This window comes from Vombatus ursinus, unplaced genomic scaffold, assembly GCF_900497805.2.
Source record: "Vombatus ursinus unplaced genomic scaffold, bare-nosed wombat genome assembly UNPS02004691.1, whole genome shotgun sequence".
Lineage (NCBI taxonomy): Eukaryota > Metazoa > Chordata > Mammalia > Diprotodontia > Vombatidae > Vombatus > Vombatus ursinus.
Window position 1 is genome coordinate 3,697,648 of NW_020944469.1, and position 19,927 is coordinate 3,717,574.

The 19,927-nt window shown below is 38.8% G+C and overlaps 1 protein-coding gene across 8 annotated transcripts in view; it reads right to left on the reverse strand.

Annotated features, from left to right (window-relative positions):
• BRWD3 (bromodomain and WD repeat domain containing 3) overlaps window positions 1–19,927 on the reverse strand; it is a 128,413-nt gene that overhangs the window by 77,163 nt on the left and 31,323 nt on the right. For all 8 annotated transcript variants that reach the window (XM_027839458.1, XM_027839421.1, XM_027839414.1 and 5 more), the window contains exons 7-11: window positions 10,667–10,827; window positions 8,189–8,410; window positions 4,832–4,932; window positions 3,917–3,987; window positions 1,252–1,352 (exon numbers count right to left, since the gene is read on the reverse strand). In XM_027839458.1, the coding sequence (XP_027695259.1) occupies window positions 1,252–1,352; window positions 3,917–3,987; window positions 4,832–4,932; window positions 8,189–8,410; window positions 10,667–10,827 (656 nt within the window). The remainder of the gene's footprint in view (window positions 1–1,251; window positions 1,353–3,916; window positions 3,988–4,831; window positions 4,933–8,188; window positions 8,411–10,666; window positions 10,828–19,927) is intronic.

The window sequence follows — 19,927 nt, forward strand, 5'->3', positions numbered from 1 at the left end:
GCCATTCTTCTACACCCTTCCAAATTCCATTTCTTTTCTCCCAAGTCTTTCCTGTATTACCCACCTTCAATCCTTTACTCTCCACCCTTGATGAACTTGCAAACAATCCCAGTATAGGCAGTAGTTAAAAAATGGATCTTTAAGCCTGCCCCAGCACAAATATGAATAACTAACCCTCCCCACTTGGGATAGTAGAGGAATCTGCTTAGCAGACACACAGGGCACAATTGTGATTCAAGAGCAGTCTAAATACAGGTTCTTAAACTAAGAAAAGCAGCAACTGTCAATATCCCCAAAGGCATAAGGGCAAAGGTTATAGACAGAAGTCTAGATTGCAGCTAATTTCTGAAACATGAATAAAATTCTGTGCCCAAATGTTTCAGAGAAACTTTTTGTCAATGTACAAATACCATTCCCGAGGAGGCTTCAATACTGATTGGAAATGAAAACATACAGAAATATAACGCTGAGTACTTTTCGTTTCTGTCTTGACCATTTTGGCATGCAGAGTTACAGGGGGCTTCTTAAGCAAGTGCAGCATTCCCTCACACCAGGTTCCAGAGCCAGTAAGCATCTAGATTGTGGGAAGGGGATGTGTGGAAGGTGAACAGGGGGAGAACTGTACTACAGTGGCCCCACATTTCCTGAAAAAGCCACAGGGGACTGAAGATAGCCAGAGAGAGAAAGGTGCCAGTCACCAGCGGCCGTCACCCCAAGCAAGCAGCTGTTCCCTATATGAAAGGCTGTTATTGATAACTAAGTGGGATTACTTTCCATTAAGTCTTTGATGAATTTCTGAAAACAATCATACTAAGATCAACAAACTCAATTCCATCAAAGAAACTTTTTCTAGGACATACTTAATATTATTATGTCTTCTATTAAGCATGTAGATTTTTCAAAGAAACAAGTAGCATAAAGAAAAAAATCCGATTAAAAAAAGAATTTTCACAAAATTTCAATGTGGTTTTTCAAAGAAACAGCCACGTATGTTTTCATTTCTTCCAATGTAGCTTGAAGGAGAACTTCTCATTAACATTTACAGACATACTAAAGCCTAAATGGTATACTGATCTATCTTCATTACTACACAAAGATACCTTGTCAAGGTAAATAAAAAAAAAACCTTAATCTTTTTAAAAAAGCTCTCTAAGTTAAATAACACAGACATATATTAAACAGGATACAGGCATAAAAAGAAATGAAACTAACTGCATGGAGGAAAACTGAAATTTCTCATTTCACTCTTACCGTATGTGACTCTAACTCAGCAATTTTTTCAGGGGACTCTGATCCCAAGTAATATATTCTAATCACATGGTCAGTGCTACCTGTAACAATGAACATGCCACCTAGAGGGGGGGAAAAATGAAAGGTGACCAAAAGAACTTAAATCTTTGAGATTAACTTTCAGGATAGTATGCTATATACTCATATGAGTAAAATGCTAGCAAGGCATATAAGATTCTCCCCTTACCATCCAAAAAAATTCTATTTTTAATGAAAGAAAACCAAACAGAATTAAAAAACCCAAACAATACTGAAAACCCAAGAGCAGTATAAAAAGCTAAATCAATTATTCAACAAAACATACAAAAAGCACACTGAAAACAGACATGAACTTTAAAAAGCAGCCACAAACAAAAGAAATTCATTTCCTTAAAATTTATGTAAAAGCAATACATGAAATTAATTATAAGGTGAATTCTATTGTATAACTGTCCACTGCATGGAAGACTCCAAAATGGAAAATAATTTTCGTTAAGTAGGCATTAGGGCTTGTAACACTAACAATACCTTAAAGTTCACTGAATAGCCATGCGATATTTTCAATCATAAGTGAACAAGCCCCACCACCCAGGTAAACAAATTTCCCCGAGATTCAATTTATCTTGGATGATTATGTCTCAATAATGTCGTCATTATCATTAGGCAGCAGCACAGCTCCAGTTTCCATGTGGCAATGGGCTGGATGTTGTGCAGAAAGCCATTTATGTCAATTGTCCCCAGCTCTCTTGGGGCTTATGGCCAAATGAAATGCTTCGTTTTCCTTCTTCCAAATAAACCACATGACATTCAGAATTATAAGATGCAGAAAAAAATTAGGGCTAGAAGAAAACTTACACATGAAGGCTTTCATAAGTCCCAAAAGAAAAACACTCAAGAGGATAATTTTAAAAAGAAAAAAAGAAACAGCCTATACACAAATTCTGTATGTATAAAAATATCATAACAAAAAGTAAAATAAAGAACTCTTAAAGCAGCTATTTCTCATCCAAAAAAAAAATAAATTAATATGGAATCCAATTGAAGCAGCATCCTTTTGATGCTACACATTCTACTATCTACATCTCAACATGTCAACTTGTCTTCCACCAGTACAGCTGGAAGGAGAAGACAATGGGCACTTTTAGCAAATTGCTCAGATTATATCAGACTTATTTATGTGTTTGTGACATGGCCCATCTAGAATATTGCACTGAAAACTCCCTGAGGACAGGGGTTACTAACAAAACTTTTCATTTAGCTCAGTACCTTGCAGTAAGCATTGTGATAAATATTTGTTAAATCGAATTGAAATAACTGAGGACATGAAGGTTTGAGACATACTAATTCCTACTTTCATTGCAGCACTGAGGAAATCTTGAGTCTAATGCACAGGGAATAAATGTGTGTGCGTGTGTGTGTATAGATCCCTGCAACTGGGGAAAATGGTGGGGTAAGGAGGTGGGTAGAGATGGTTTGCTATTAAAACAATAATGATTAACCTTAAATAGCACTTTATGGTTTTGAAAACACTTTAAATGTATTATCTCACTTGATCTTCAAAATTCTATGAAATACGTGCTATTATCTTCATTTTACAGATGAGGAAACTAAGGCTAAAAAGGGTTAAGTGACTTGCCCATGTTAATAAATCAATCAATATAATGACTGAGAAGGCATTGGAACTCAGGCCTTCCTGACTCCAACATCAAGATGGAAAAGCAAAACTACCTGCCATGTTCACATCATTGTCAGTCAATGCTCAACATCACATGGTGGTTATCCAAATCAGTAGACTACCAAAAAGATTGGTTACTTCTCATTCATTCAACAAACATTAAATGCCTACTGCGTACAGAGCACATGATAACAGAGACAATAAAACTGTTGCTGTCTTCTAGGAATTTGCATTCTAACAGGGATGTGAGGGGAGGTGGGAAGAGGGCAGGAAAAATTCCCCATCAAAGGTGGCATCTGATAGGAGCTTTTAAAGGAAGCTAAGCATGTGAAAAGCACATTCCAAGGCACCGGGGGGGGGGGGGGGAGCATATGTGAAGGCACAGCAAGGCAGATGGAATGTTTCCATTGGCTAGTTAAGAGCAGGTCCCTGCCCTCATGGGGCTTACAGTCTAAAAGGGGGATAAATACAAACACAGATAATCTTGATATCCAGTAAACGTGGCAGACAAGGGCAGACCAAATATTATATTCACCAACCTATACACTATTCCTATATTTAATAGCATCTCCACCGGAAATTTGGAGGTGGGGAGGAAGAGATCAAACATAAAGGAAGTTACACTTATATAGTAAGTTTGGTAAGGAGGAAGGGGACTGAAAAGGAGTAAGAGATGAAGACTGGGGATTCTCTTTAGGTTACTTCCTGGTCCTTCCCCTGCCTTTCATGGCAATTGTGCTCAAGCCTTAAAAAAATAAACTGGCATCACATTTCACTTAGAGCCCCGAAAGGTCTGTCACACCTGGTTTAGGCAGACATCCATTCATCAAACCTCAAAAAGTGTCAAAAGAAGCATTTTTTTTGTTACCACATCACCAAAGGGGAAAATAAAATCTATATATGGAAGATTTTTCCATAACATTTTAACTGTTTGGTGAAAAAAGGTCAACTTTAATATTTTTACATACATACCAGAACTGAAAGAACAACAAGAAATCTGAACCCCAGGTCTGGACCTCTCAGTAAATTTCAGTGGGCGATCCCTAAAAACACAAGCACTAGTTGTTATCATCCTCTACAAATTTTAAAGAAAAACACTACTCACCAAACGGGGAATTCAACACACCTTATAGAAGACTGATATAAGGCTGACATAAGGCTTGCATTGCAGAATGGAAGTAAATCCAAGTTTAAGATATCATTCCCTAAATGCAATGTCTGGCATCAATATGCATAAGTTCAATGCACACTAGTACTAGATAATGTATCAGTGAAAGGTAGTGGGGATTCTCATTAAAATTTCTAAATATGTTTTTCAAGGCTTATAATCCATCATTATTACCTCTAACAGTAACAACAACAACAAAAGCCTTGTGTTTACATAACACTTAAAGGGTTACAAAGAGCTTTCCAATTATCATCTCATTTAATCCTCACCACAACCCTGGAAGGTAGGTGCTATTATCATGCCCATTTTACAGATGAAGAAAATGAAGCCGATAAAAGTTAAGTGACTTGCCCAGGGTCACTAGTAAGTGTCTGAGGATGGATTCCAACTCAGGTCTTGACTGGCCTCAAGTCCAGCATTCTACCCTGTGTGCCAATCTAAGTGAACTACACTCAATTTACTGTGTTACTTCACAATTTGATTACAATGGGGCCCTAACTCCAAATAGGTGAATTCTGGGCATCACAGAAAATTTTAACTAATAGTGTCTTTAACGTTACCTGGATAAGGATGCTTATTCTAAAATCTGACACAAATCTACCGAACCAATAAATGTATCTCCCCTGTGTGGCATCAGCTGAAGAATTTCTCAGCGCAGAGGAAGTTTTTAGCAAGTCTATTGTTTTCTGAGTAAGCTGCTCGTGCCCACTCTTGCTTACTTGAATTTCAGTGTGTTCACGTGCCACTGCCAGAAGCAAATTGTTCCATCAGCACCAGTTGAAGTGAGGTAACGGGTTGTCCCTTTCCTTGCTGGGCAAAACTAAGGAGGAAAGCAAACCAAAATGATTATTTTCAGGCCTACATTATTTCAAACCTTTAAATAACAACTCATTTCAATTAACAGACTTTAAAAGTTTAGCTCTCGCCTATAAAAATGTGCATACCCTTTGACCCAGCAATAGCACTTCTAGGGCTACATCCCAAAGAGGTCATACAAATGGTTGTACAAAAAATATTCATAGCAGCTCTTTTTGCGGTGGCAAAGAACTGGAAATTGAGAGGATGCCCATCAATTGGGGAATGGCTGAGCAAGTTGTGGTATATGAATGTAATGGAATGCTACTGTGCTATAAGAAATGATGAACAGGCAGACTTCAGAAAAACCTGGAAAGACTAGTATGGTCTGATGCTGAGTGAAGTGAGCAGAACCTAGACAACATTGTACACAATAACAGCCACGTTGTGTGATGACTAATATTGATAAACTTAGCGCTTCTCAGCAATACAAGGATCTAAGACATCTCCAAAGGCCTTTTGATGGAAAATGCAAGAAATAACTATGAAGTTGAATTGCTATTTTTTTTCTCTTCTGATGAGTTTTGTTTCCTCTTTCTGGTGGTTCCTCTTATTGGTTCTAATTTTTACTTACAACATCACTAATGTGAAAATATGTTTAATAGGAATGTATATGTATAGCCTATATCAGATTGTGCACCGTCTTGCGGAAGGGTGGTGGGGAGGAAGGGGGAGAAAAATTTTAAACTCAAAAGCATATGGAAGTGATTGTTGATAAATCAAAATAAATTAATAAAAAAAAAGAAATCAATAAAAAAAGCTTAGCTCTCACACTCTGACCAATTAGTAGCTTGCTTATGAAAAACTGTTAAGAAAACCAGTTAAGAAATTTAACAAGAAGTTAAATTTAAAACATTTTTGTTCTAGGGGGCAGCTGGGTAGTGCAGTGGATAGAGTACCAGCTCTGGAGTCAGGAGGACCTGAGTTCAAATCCAGCCTCAGAAACATAACATTCACTAGCTGTGTGACTCTGGGCAAGTCACTTAACCCCAAATGCCTCCCAAAAAAAATAAATAAATAAAACAAAAAAAAAAAACTACACATGATAATAAAAAATCATTGAGTGTAAATCATACAAAGTAAAAAACATTTTTGTTCCACAAAAGACTTGAAGACCATTTTATTATTTTTGTTATCTAAGTATCAATTTACTCATCTGTAAATGGAGGTAATAGCTGCCCTTTAGAGGATCATAATTTGGGTCAATTTAAATTATATATTTTTGCACTTGCAACAAAATAAACCAAAAAGAATTCAGTAATATTGTGTTAATGTATATGCAAAACTCCACATAAAATCTAAAAATTTTTAAAGTCAGTAGACCTCCAGCCAAGATGGATGGCAGAACAGAGGCAAACCACCAAGCTTCAACATACCTACTCTAGAAAAAATGTAAAATTTCAAACATATCTAATAATGACCACAAAACCCAATGAAAAACTGTAAGAACTGACTCATCTGACCCTAGAACTGTAGAAAAAGTCAGACAGAAGCCCATGAGCTAGAGGAAAAGAGGGCACCAGCAAAGCCAGTGCCAGTACAAACAAATCTATAACCTCCCAGCAGGAACAAAGATGTTTATGCCTTACAAGGGTCTGTTTCCAGAATGCAATATTTCAAAGGGCAATAGATACAAGCTTACAAGCAGGAATAATTTACCCTACCCTACCTATATAGTCCTACAGGTGGAAAAAATGGACCCTTAAAGATGACTTCCTATCATTTCTGATGAAAAGACCAAAGTTGAGTAGGAACTTTGAAAGTCAAACATTAGTTAGGAGAAACCTATAAAGGTATATTCATTTGAGTAACTGGAAGGAGTTTTCTAAGGATGAAGTGCCGCCAGTCTAATGGAGACAGAAGAAATGTGTGTCCCTTCAGAACCTTAATGTTGTCAAAGGGTACTGACAGAGTTAAGAGAGACAAAGGACCTGGAGGGAGAATGCTTCTGTTGTGAGAGTTTTAAGAGAAAAAGGAGAAGGGAGTTTCAAAGGAACCCTGGTGTAGAGAACAGGGAAAAGAAGCTAGACCTTGCTAATTCTCCTAATTGGGGTGTGTGAGAAGCAAAGTGTACATAAATGGAGAAGGGGTGGGGAGAAGGGACATCAGACAAACCTGACTGTTATTTATCTGAAACAGACAAAGGAGGGTTAAATACACACACACACACACACACACACACACACACACACACACACACACACACACACACACAGAGTTTGGTGTAGAAATACATCAAACTCAACAGTGAAATAAGCAGGGCTAGAGAATGGGGAGGTTAAGAGGGAGTTTAATACTGAAGAATGAATAGCCACATGCAAAACAAACTTTCTGATCCTGAAAGGGGGGATTAAAAGGGAAAAAGCAAAGAAAAGAAGGTGCCCATCAATTGGGAAATGAAAAGGGAAGCAACTATTCATCTTCCAAATTAAAAATGCAGAGATTCTTTTTATTTCAATATAAAAACCTTCCAACTCCAGAGAAGCCAATAAAAGCCAGTATGTGCTCAATTCCTCATGAATAGGTGGGATGTCCCACAAATAACTAGTTGAGCTCAAATTAACAGCAGAAGAATGAAAGGATGCACCAAGTTGGGACGTCCTGACGGAGCATGGTGGCCCATGTGCTCACTTCAGAAGGCTCATGCTGCTCTTTGGCTCACAACACAAAGGGAAGAAAAGTATGACTTGAGTCAATGGTTTGGCCAAAAAGCTGCTTGGGGAGTGTCCGAGAGAGTCCAGATAACACACCTGGAAGAGGCCCTTCCCTGGCAAACATTTCAAGAAGGAGATGAAGCTGTTAGGAGCTTTGATGTCAAATTCCAACTTAGACCAAGCTTGTGTAAAAGGTCAAGTTAGTGGTCACATGTCGATGTCACCACAGAGCTCAGAACAAATCTCACTCACCAAACACGAAGACCTCTACACAAAGAAGCAAGGCAAAACCTGTTTCAAGCCTCAAAAGATTTTCTGTACTCCTCAAGGCACTAAGTCCTTTGGCCCTCCCTAATTGTTGAAAAACACCCAGAAAACACTCGGGGGTCAGCCTTGTCAAAGAAAAAACGTCCTCTTTGACAACACAGCATTTACTTCCCTTTACCTTCCTCTTCAACAAGCAACGGCTGAGCAGTGCCTGTCCTTGTGCGCAGGCTGCATCCCACCCTTCACCTCCCCAAAGCCAAGCACAGGGATGATGGGCATTTTTGCTTCCTTTTTGCTCACCTGTATGGAAGTAATAGAAGCTGAATGCCCCTGAAAGACAGCAACTGGTGCACAGGTTTGAAGACACCATACCCTGATCACTTTATCACAGCTGCCAGCAGCAAGAAGTGTGTTTTCATAGTTGACGGCCATGTCAGAAATTTCGGCAGAATGCCCTCGTAGTGTAGAGACAAGCCGCCCGTCATCAGTAGCCCAAATTTTTACCAAACAGTCATCTGAACCCTGTAATTACATGGACACAAAATAGTACAAGTAAGAAGAAACAGTTAATGGACACAAAAGGAGAGTAGCAGCCATTTCAACAAAGCTCAAAGGCTTGTGGTGTTTCTCATTTGACCCTTTCATGAGGTAGGTACTATAGGATTCTTATCCTCATTTTACAGCATAAGAAATTGACAGTTAGCCTGCCTGTAATCTACCCAATTAGTAAATCCTGGTGAGGGGATGCCAACGCAACTGATTCTGAGGCCATTGCTCTTTCCACTGTACCATGTTGGAGTCCCCATGTATCAGGATTTTGCTAATTCTCTCCCAAAATATTTATAGCAGCATTTTTTGTTGTTGTTGTTGCCAAGACCTGGAAACAAGGTGGGCTCCCATCAACTGGGGATTAGCTGACTCAATTATGGCAGCATATTAATGTAATAGAATATTACTGTGATATAAGGAATAACGAAAGCAAGGAAACCTGAGAAAACGTTTATCAAATGATGGCTAGTGATGTGAGCAGAATCAGAGACTAGAAAACAGTGTGGTGGAAAGATGCCTGGTTTTGGTTTACAAAAGCAGTGTGTCAAAATGAAAGAACAGGATCAGGGCTGCAGACCGACTCAGAAAATCACAAATGAGCATCATCTACTATATTTTAAGGTATTTTGGTTTATTTTGCATTTCAATCTGGTTCAGCAAAACTCTGCAGTAAGTTTGAAACTCTGGTGTGGAAGACCTGAATATGAATCCCAGCTAATCCTGAGGTCTAAACCCTTGGGAAGTCATTTTGCTCATCTATGCGTCCAGTTTCTTCATCTGCAAAATGAGAGGATGGGAATGGATGGTCCAAGGTCCCTTCGAACTTTAAAACTACAATTCCATGAACTCCTATTTCCAGGCTAATTGCCCCTCACTCCTCACCACACAGTCTATGTTCCAGTCAACTGGCCTCCTCACTATTCCCCACCAAAGTCACCCACCACCTCTTGCCTCTGTCAGCCAGCACAGACCCATTCCTAGATGGATCTCCTTACTTACCCCCCTCCCCTCTTTAGAAGCCCTAACTCCCTTTAAGACTCAGCTGACTCCTTACTAGCTGTGTGACCCTTGGCAGGTCACCTAACCAAAAAAAAAAAAAAAAAAACAAAGACGCAGCTGACTCTTACCTCCTATAAAATGCCTTGCCTGATTTCTTCTGTCTCCATGTCCCCCCACAACAACTTTTAATTTATTTGTTATCTGTTCTGTATGGACTTACACAGGGACTATTCTGAATTGATACACAATGAAGAAAACAGAACCAAGAACAAAATAAAAATGACTAGAATTAACTGAAACAAAAATACTCCAAGAGGCTTGCAGTCCAATGATAATGAACAGGGTGAGCACATAATCAAATACTTTTCCTCTCTCTAGAGAGGTAGATGCTGAGAGGGTCGCTGTTTGGATTACTTAACTTTTTTCACTTTGTTAACAAAGGGTTTAATTGGGGAAGCAAAGCAAACGAGTGGGGAAGTCAATAAAACTTTTTAGCTTAAAAAAAAAAAAATGATCATAGGCCGGGTTTCCTTTAGTTCTTCTGCCCTTTTCATAAAAATACAGAATGTAAGATCTTAAAGCTATCTCAGAAGGAATCCACTAGTCACCTCAATAAGTGGGTATCCAACCTCTGCTTGAAGATGCCACCGGAGACAGCTCCAAACGCCAACATTTCATTACACTTGGCTTAAATCAGCCATGACTCTCTAACAACAAACAGGAATGGGTCTAATCCCTTCTTCCCCATGGCAGCCTTTCAAATACTTAAGAGATGGCCATTGGACCTCTTGTCAATTTTCTCCAATAACTTCAGATTAATTGAAACACATCCAAAGCTATGTTTTTATTACTAACTTCAAGCTTGACTATCCAGGTATAAGGATCATATAGCTGTGGATTTACTAAGAAAAACTGGTAATCAACATGCTATGTGAAAAAAATAGAAAAACGCATTTAAGAAACAATTTATATGAAATAAACTTTTCATCATAAAACTATCAGGGCTTGCGTGCATTTAACGTTTTAAAATTAAAATTTTCCAAAGGAAGAAAATACAGATTGAGAATATAGAATAACTGATGAGGGGAAATCAAAGTTTCTACTAATATCTTTTTCTTTATTCAAAGTCCTTAATGAAGGAACTTGGTGCTTATGAAAACACATTGGCATGAAATCTACCTTCTTGATAAATCGTGAATACTAACATGGAATCACAAACTTTAAACTCACTGTGAAAATTCTTCTCCCACTTCGGTCAAATGCTACACAGTAGACAGATGATAAGTGACCCAGAATTCTCTTGTGCATCTTCATTTGTTGGTAAGAAGATGAGGGGAATACATGGCTGAAGCGAGCATATCCAGTTAACTGTCTGGCAGAAGTGATCATTACTGGAAAAACAAATAGGAAATTGATTTTAAACCTGTCTCATGGTATTGTTATGAAATAAGATTCTATGATTATCTATGAGAAATGTTGACAAAATGGGATGCACAACACCCTATCTCACCCACTGGTAGGGCCAAAAGTGCCTTTCAAATGTTAGAAATCAACAATCTGAAGGTCACTTTTTGTTCCCACTCAAACATCAAAATTCCTATGTCCCCACAATTCTTTTTCTCAGGTTTCTCTCTTTTTTTTTTTTCCCTGTACAGTCCAGAACACAGTCAAGCTCAAGTATGTAACTATCCTAACACGTGGGACTTCTAGGATAGGGTTAAGTTCTATCAAAAGTAGTTTCCTGCTCTTCAGTTACAGTGGCACAGACTTAAAATAGGAAATAATCTCTTCTACACCTTCCTGTAGTCAATCCCCATTCCTACAGGTCCTTAACCATCCATCAACTAGGGTTCTACTACCTTTCCAATAGTGGGTCTGTCTATTGTCATCTTACATGACATCGGCAAAATACTTCCCTTATCTGGGTCTCAGATTCCTCATTTCCAAAATGAGGGGTGGCATTATCCAGCAATCAGGGGATGGGTGGATAAACTGTGGTATACAAACATCTTCGAATATTAAGCCAGAAGAAATGAGAAACTTCAAGTATAAGTAAATAGGAAGCATCACAGAGAGGAGGGAAAAAAGTATTATCAAACCCCAATGTACAGATGGCAGTCCAAAGCACACAACAATAATGGCATTACAGAAAAACACACAGCGAAAGAGTTTAAAAAGAGATGCAGAAACTATCTTGTTACAGGAAAAGTATAGATTTTTTATTTTAACCACAGTATTAGCGTCGTATACGAATTCTTGAAACTCTTGATTGTATATGGGTCTGGTTTTACTTTTGTTAATGGTCATGGATTACGAATGAAGACACTGGATCAGATGACATCCCAGGCTCCTTCCAAAGCTCCGAGCTTCCACAGGTGTGGGATGGTCCCTGGAGTGAGAGGGACCTTTCCTCTTCCAGCACCAGGTACACCCACTTTGGGGCTTTTCCCCAAATGGCTGGCTGGCTGAGCAAGTCACACACTTTGGTAATTCAAATTCACTGGCTCTGACCCACGAACCCTTTTATGTTCTCTACCCTTATCCCCCAGACTTCGATATGGGTTCTTCTGGGGATGCATCAGGAAAAGGACAGTGACCAAAGCCCAGGTGACAGGATAGCAGAGTGCACGTGCTAGGCTCTGGTTGGCCCAGCCAGGGGGCACTGTGCTCAATTCTATGTGCCACGTTTTAGGATGGACACTGAAGAGACAGGATATGACACTGTATGAGCAAAAGCTGCAGGAACAGAGGAAGGAAGACCTTTAGGGCAAATATAATTCCTATCATCGGTTTTTGGAGGGTAATCATCTGAAAGAGGGATTAGCCTTGTCCTACTTAGCCCTTGAGATCAGCAATAATAGCAACAGAAGAAATATCAATGAGGCAGATTTAGGGAACAAGGAAAAACTCCTAACAAAGAGAGTGGTTCAAAACTGAAATGGCCTGAGCAGGCTGGATGCTCTTTGAAAATGGAGATCTTACAGAGAACCCTATACAGGTTCCTGTTGGATTCAATGACCTCTACATTCCCTTAGAACTGCTAAACTCTATGCCAGATAGTGATTCCATTTTAAAACAAAATAACCTAAAAATCATCTCTTTCAATGTTTCTGTGTTTACCTTTCCTCATTTTTAAAATAATCATCCCCTGGCTCTTTATAAGTCAGTATTCACCAGCCTCAAACAGACAAACTTGCCCTCCCCATCCCCTTCCAATTAGACTTTTCCTCTTTTTGTATCCTGAGCCCTTAGCACAGTGCCTGTGCTTATTAAGCACTATGTGCTTAAGAAGTATTTACTGATTGATTGGAATCCACCCTATGGCACCCTACATGCAGGATGTAGCTCCCCATAAACATGGCCCTAATTTAGGAGTGCATAATATGATTACATATTAAAAACAAGTACTCCCTGGCACAGGGAAATTCCCCCATTATAACATCTTGGTTTTTGTTTTGGTTTTTTTTTTTGTATTTTGGCTAGGCAATGGGGTTAAGTGACTTGCCCAGAGTCACACAGCTAGTAAGTGTTATGTTTCTGAGGTCGGATTTGAACTCAGGTCCTTCTGAATCCAGGGCAGGTGCTCTATCCACTGTGCCACCTAGCTGCCCCTTTTTGCTTGTTTTTTCCATTTTAACATTTAAAAGAATGAAGATACCATATTTACACTTCCAACTAAATTCCCTCAATTCACGGTCATCTCAAGCTGAAAAAGCATTCTGTCACATAGTGCACAAAATGAAGTATAACAATAATAATTATGATAGCTAACATTTAGATAGTGATTATGATATACCAAGCACTGTGCACAGCACTTTGCAATTATTATCTCATTTGATTGTCATAACAACCCTGGGAGGTAGGTGCTACTATTATCTCCATTTTACAGATAAGGAGACTAAAGCAGAGGTGAAGTGACTTGCCCAGGGTCACACAGCTAGTAAGTGTCTGAGGCTGAATATGAACCCAGGTCTTCCTAACTCCAGGCCCAGCACTCTGTCCACTACACCATCTAGCTACCCAACCCCAACCCTAACTCCAAGTACAATTATTCCTGTCTTACACAAGGTAAATTTATGGCAAGATTATGGTCCTGGCTAAATCAGAACAGTTGTCATAATCAAAATTACAAGTTAATCAACTTTTCAATAGGAAAATAGTAAGAGAAGACTTAGTGCCTCTAGTTAGTTCAAAAGTTCATGTCTCCAGGCCCAGATAAACTACATCCTGGGGTAATGAGAGAATAAGCAGGCATGATTAGTGAGGCCCTTGCAGGGATTTTAGAAAGACCACAGAGAACTCGTGAGGCATCAGAAAACTGCAGGAGAGGGAAAACATTATCCTACTTTTCAAAACTGGAAGCTCAGGTAGTGTACAAGCTATAGGCCAGGGAGCTTGCTCCAAATTCTTGGCAAAGTTCCAGAATGTATTACTAAAGCATGCTTATTGAACAACTATGTAGAAAGGAGGGAGTGATCACAAAGATGGTTTCCAAAACCCCAGGTCACACTAGACTAACCTCATTTACTCTTTTTTTTTTTTTAAACAGTTCTGAGGCTAGGAACCTTCCTGGCAAAGGGGCTATTGCACTGGACACAGAGTCAGGCAGAGTTGGGTTCAAAGGTTCACACATAATGACACCATGGGACTCTGGGAGTCACTGGACCTCCCGAACCTAAGTATCCTTGGTGATAAAAATGAGGACAATAATAGCGCTAACCTCACAGTGCTGTTGTGAGGATCAAATGAATTAATATGTAAAATACTTTGAAAACTCTATGTCAGCTGTCACTATCATTATGATTCTGATGCCTCAGCTTGGCAGGGAGGTTTCCAAGACTAAGCCCAGGCTCTGTTGAGGTCTCCAGTCTGGTTTCTGAGATCCAGCCTGGCAATGGAGAGGCTCATCACCAGTAGGCCGGCCACTTGTGATAAATTATTCGGCCAGAAAAACCCATCAAACATACAAAAATACAAATGACCTTCAGTCCTGTCTGGAGTCTTCTGTTTCTTCACTGAAAATGGCAGAGTGCCAAGAAAGGGGCCAAAGTGTGCCAAGAATGCCAGTTTTAGACTGGCTACTGGTACTCTAACTGGGAGATCCTTGTCTCATGACAGAGTGGACACGATGCAGGAGCAAATGAATCCTCCCAACCCTGACATCCTAGCTATAAATGAAACTCAAAAACAAAAGGAAGCTACACCAAAATCAAAAGATGGTTCTTAACTTCTTAGAGAGGAAAAGAAGGGAGCTGGCAGAGTTGGCTTTATCATGTATCCAAAGGTATCATTTTATAGAGCATTTAAGCAGTGATTGTTGATAAGCATTTACAGGAAGATCATTGCAGCTCACAGACTAACATGTGGTGCCAAGCTGAGGATTAGGAAGGGAAATTCTACAAGAATTCGATAAGATGTGCCTCCAAAGTGAACTGACAAAGACTTTAATACCCAGTGACTTCAATGCAAATGTGGGAACAAAAGGCATGTCAGTGAAGAAGACTTTGGAAATGACAGTTTAAGAATAGAAAAAGAAAGAGGCCAAAAGTGTATTGGTTGTACACAAGCCCCACACCTACAGAACATTCAAGAAAAAGCACAACAATATTGTAAACAAAAGGAGAATCAAAACGAAGCTGGAAACGTAATGACTTCTTAGCCCTGAGAAGAAAGGGTTTTGCTTAACAGGTTTTGTTTTGGTTTTTTGGGTGGTGGTACTGGTGGCAGTGGTAGTGATGAGGGGCAGAGTAGGAGAGTACTTGGGAATTGTTGAGATTTCAAAAGAACCTATAATACTATTTAAAAGAGTCATGAGGTATTAGGCATGACAAACCTCAAATATCACTCAAAAAAAATGACAATGAATTATATTTGTACAGGAAGCAACTGCTTACGATCATAGGAATTGATTCCCAATCAGCTATCTGGGTATGTTCACTTCTGACAGAAGTGTTAGGAAAAAAAGATCAACACTGACAACAAGCTGAGTAAAAAGGAGAAGACAGTGGCCTGTAATCACTCCAACCTGGTCAGTTTGTTTTTTTTTTTTCAAACCGTTGACGTAGAAAACCAGGAAATGGACCCAAGAGACATCAACACTGACTAGAGGCATTTCCTAAGGAAGTTTGACCATGTATGTCAATCATTTGTGAGTCTAGGAAGTCTAGGAAGTACAAAGCTAGCATATACTTGATCACCTTGCCAAGTGGAGAAAGAAAACGGCCAAACTATTTACACAATCTTGTAGGAGAAGGTAGAATAATATGAACAGTATAATCCCAGAAAATAGTAAGAAATAGTCCAGATTCAAACAAGTTTGGCAAGAAATCCATCTAAATAAAATCATCCCAAGCATATTTAAGGATAAAATTGGAAGGATAACAAACAAAAAAAGGGAAACGATCTGTAAAGATTTCTTATGCCTTTCCTCTAACAATGATAATGGAGCCACCACATTTGTACACTAACATTAGTCACCAAAATGCTGCATGAGGAAGGAAAAATTGTACTTTTAAAAACCAAAAAGGAAAGAACAGTTGGATAAGACTAAGAGTATGTGGAAAGCACCAAAGCTACTAACACAATTTTGAGGGTAATGATGTTTATAAAAAGGTATATGATTGAAGGCCAAAAAAAAAAAAAAAAAGGTGAAGAGATAATGTTTACCAACCTACTTTCCCATATCTACCCATTTTCATGAGAACAATATACATACTCACCTAGGGTATCTTTGATTAAGGTATAATAAGGGAACTGACAGGCTTTTGCAAATAGTACCCTACAGACAACAATCTTTATAGACACAATAGACTGAAAGGTATAAAAAACATAAAAATCTCACTGTGTTTATTGTTTATGACTAGAAGAAAGCATTTGATTCAATAGAACAAAGAATCTTTTCCAATAAAATTTCATCAGACAGATGTATAACCAGAAAAGGGAATGGTAAAGAGCAAGGGAAAACAGATAGTGTATAACTTTCTGGTATCTACAGAGTGTCAAAAGATCTAAATGAAGGAGGCCCTTAAGACATTGGGCAGAGCTCTTGTGGCCTATTTATGGGCAAGTGTGGATTACAATCTGCCATTACTTCAGAGAGTATCCATATTGATGAGATACCAAAAAAACATGTGAAAGTACTAGACTGCTGGGTCAGTAGATGGCTAGAGTGATCATTTACCAAGATTCTAGCAAAGCATTTCCTAAAATCTTTTGACAAAGTCTCTCACGGCAAAGACGGAATGATGCGGGCTATAGTCAGTGCCCAATCAGAAAGATTCAGAATTGGATAAAGAATAGCCATTATTAAGATGACAACAGAATTCCTTATCTCCCACCTCCCACCCCCGAACCCTAGCTCCTTTTCACACTTACCTATTTCTGTTGTAGTCACCACCATTCTTCCTGTCACTCAGTTTCACAATCAAGGGGCATCCTTGGCTGCACACATTCATCTCATACAACTAATCAATTACCAAATCTTGTTGATTTTACATTTAGTAAGACTAGTATCCAAACGATAGTTCCACTGCACTCTTCCTTCCCTTATCAGACCGAATTCGTTCAGGTCTAGGTGCATATTTAAAAAAAAAAACATCCAAAACCTAGCGTGTGTCCACAAAGAGGTCAGTAAGTGGTCTAGAGATCATGTCATACCAGGATTGGCCGAAGGAACTGGAGCTAACCCAGAGAATACTGATGAGGAAGTTGATCTTCTTCTTCAAGTATATGAAGGACCGTTATGTGGAAGACTTGTTTTGTTTGGCCTGAGAGGGCATAAATAAGAGCAATGGATAGAATCCACAAAGAGGTAAAAGAGGTAAGGAAAAACAGACATGGACCAAAGTAGAATGAGGCACCCTGAGAAGGAATCTTCAAACAGTGTCTGGATGAATTGCTAGAAAATGCTGTAGAGGTGATGCATGTTTAACTATTCACTGGTCTAGGAAGGACTACAGCTAGGTGGCACTACAGCGAATAGAGCACCAGGCCTGGAGTCAAGAAAACAAGAGTTCAAATCTGACCTCAAACACTTACTAAGCTGTGTGATCCTGTAAAATGAGCTGGAGAAGGAAATGGCAAACCACTCCAGCATCTTTGCCAAGAAAACCCCAAATGGGGTCACGAAGAGTCAGACAAGACTAAAATGACTAAATGACAAAAACCAACTGAATAAAAACAATCAACTGCACTAGATAGCCTAGGAGATGATGCCCAATCCTAGAGCCCAGCTTTCAAGCAAAGTAAGAGCCACGGGCTATTTTAAGTTGACAAAAATGAGGGGGAAGACTTAACAAAAAAAAAAAAAAAAAAAGAATGATGAATAGAAAGTTATCAAATCTTTGTGGGCAAATGTTGACATAGAAGCTAAGAATTTACATAATCCTTGAAATTTCAAAATACCCCTTTTTTCTCCTTTATGGGTACTCTTTTCCCTAACTCAAAGAGCAATTTTCTCTAGGTAGCCAACCCACTTTGGTGATGAGCATCTTCACATTTAGCTAGGCTGGTTCTAGATAGCCAAGTCCACCTTAGAAACTTTGTTAAGATTGGTAGGCCCTGATAGAATTTGTACTTTGCTGACATAGCCTGTAAGAATCCAGGATCATATCCACTACCAAATTAGGCATTATAGAAGGCGTTTAGTGGCAGGCATCGAGTAATGATGGGAACAAAAGAAAGAAATAACAGCAGAGTACATTCATTACGATTTCTCTTTATTCCCATATATATATTTGAAGACTTTTCTCCCTTCCAAAAAAATATGAGTGGGCTTCACTTAGTAGCTGTTTCCCATCCTATTACCCCTATAATCCACACCGTTGAAAAAGGTAGAGAGAAGAACCCCTCCCTTTGAGAGTCACAGTGCTTTCCCACAGATGGACAAACCTGCTTTGTTGTTAGGTCTCCAACTTGAAAACAGTCACTGCGACTTCTACTTAGCTCCAGCCACCCAGTGTAAGCTATGTTTATGAAAGTCCATTTGCGACCGAGTGGGATTAGCATCTTTTTTATTCTTTGTAAAGGTTCTGTCATTTAGAGGCAGGGAACATTGATTTTTCTTAGCTTAAATCATTACTATAGTTAACAGCAGCTAGGTGTTGAAGTGCCAGGCCTGGAGTCAGGAAGACATCTTCCTGAGTTCAAATCTGGCCTCAGTTACTAGCTGTATGATTCTGGGCAAGTCACTTCACACTATTTGCCTCAGTTCCTCATCTATAAAATGAGCTGGAGAAGGAATTATCCAATATCTTTGCCAAGAAAACCCCAAATAGGGTCACAAGAGTCAGATACAACTGAAAAATTTCTTAACAATAACAGAGTTGAAAGCCATAAAAAAAGCATATAACCAAATGAAAATCCTCTGAACTGAAAACTCCTTAAAGTTGGTATTACTTATCTAAATGTGCAAATCAGTAAAAATCCATAACAAATATCAAATATTGTAAAAAAAAAAGTTTTAAAACAAATAAGTATCTTTAATATATATGTTACTGTCCTTCTTCCTGAGTCTACAGATTAATCAGCAAGATAATAATCATAAAATATCTAGATCAGAGTGATCAGAAAATAGTTTTGTTTTCACTAACACTTACTGCTAGCCATTGAGAAGAATAGCAACAGGTTGTGTGCTAGCCGCGACATACACTGAAAAGGGGAGCGTTGCCTTGCCAAAGAGGCCTCAGCATTTCTTGTCTCTCTACATTGTACCTGGTAAGAGCCACGATACTTTGGCTCTCTGCAACAGGACACTGTGTCCATAGTTTACTTTCACTGGGTGTTCCATGAGGCACTTCTTCTAGAAGGCTGTGTACGGAATTACTGCAAAAGCAGAGTTCTGAGAGCAGGAACTTTGTCCACAGCTGCTAATGGCTGAGAACTGACTAGTTACAATCAACTCTTGACTCTGGCTGGCCTTTCACAGGGAAGAAATGGGACTTGTTCTTCTAGTATGTGCTTCAAATAGTTATTCTTTTCTTTAACAGTTCAATACCATAGTCCTTTTCCTTCAAAATATTACATAAGCAAGAAGAATGGGTCAAGGGAAGGAACCACTAGGCTAAAAAGTTACTTTTAAAATTGTTTCTACTTACTTTCATTAAAATCTTAAGAAAGGTTTGCAAATGAGCTATTTGACTCCCACTATCATACAATAGAATGGAATACTAGGAATAATAACTATAAAGATGAAGGCTGTACAATAAATGAGAAAAAAAATTCATAAAACCTTGATCTAGCTTTTAAAATTTTTTCTAACTCCTATCTATAGCAATTCTTCAGAATTATATAAAAGGTCAAAGAATTTGTAGTATTTGCAGTTAGTTACCCTACATAGCTACCGCAAAAGCACCACAGGGGACACACAGCCTTATTCTGGTCACTATGAACTAGGAAGGAATTCTATAACATAGAACAGAAATGCTGTTCTAAGAGGTCTAGATGATGTAAAATCGATTCACCAGCCAAAATTTTTCCTACCTTTTGGTATAT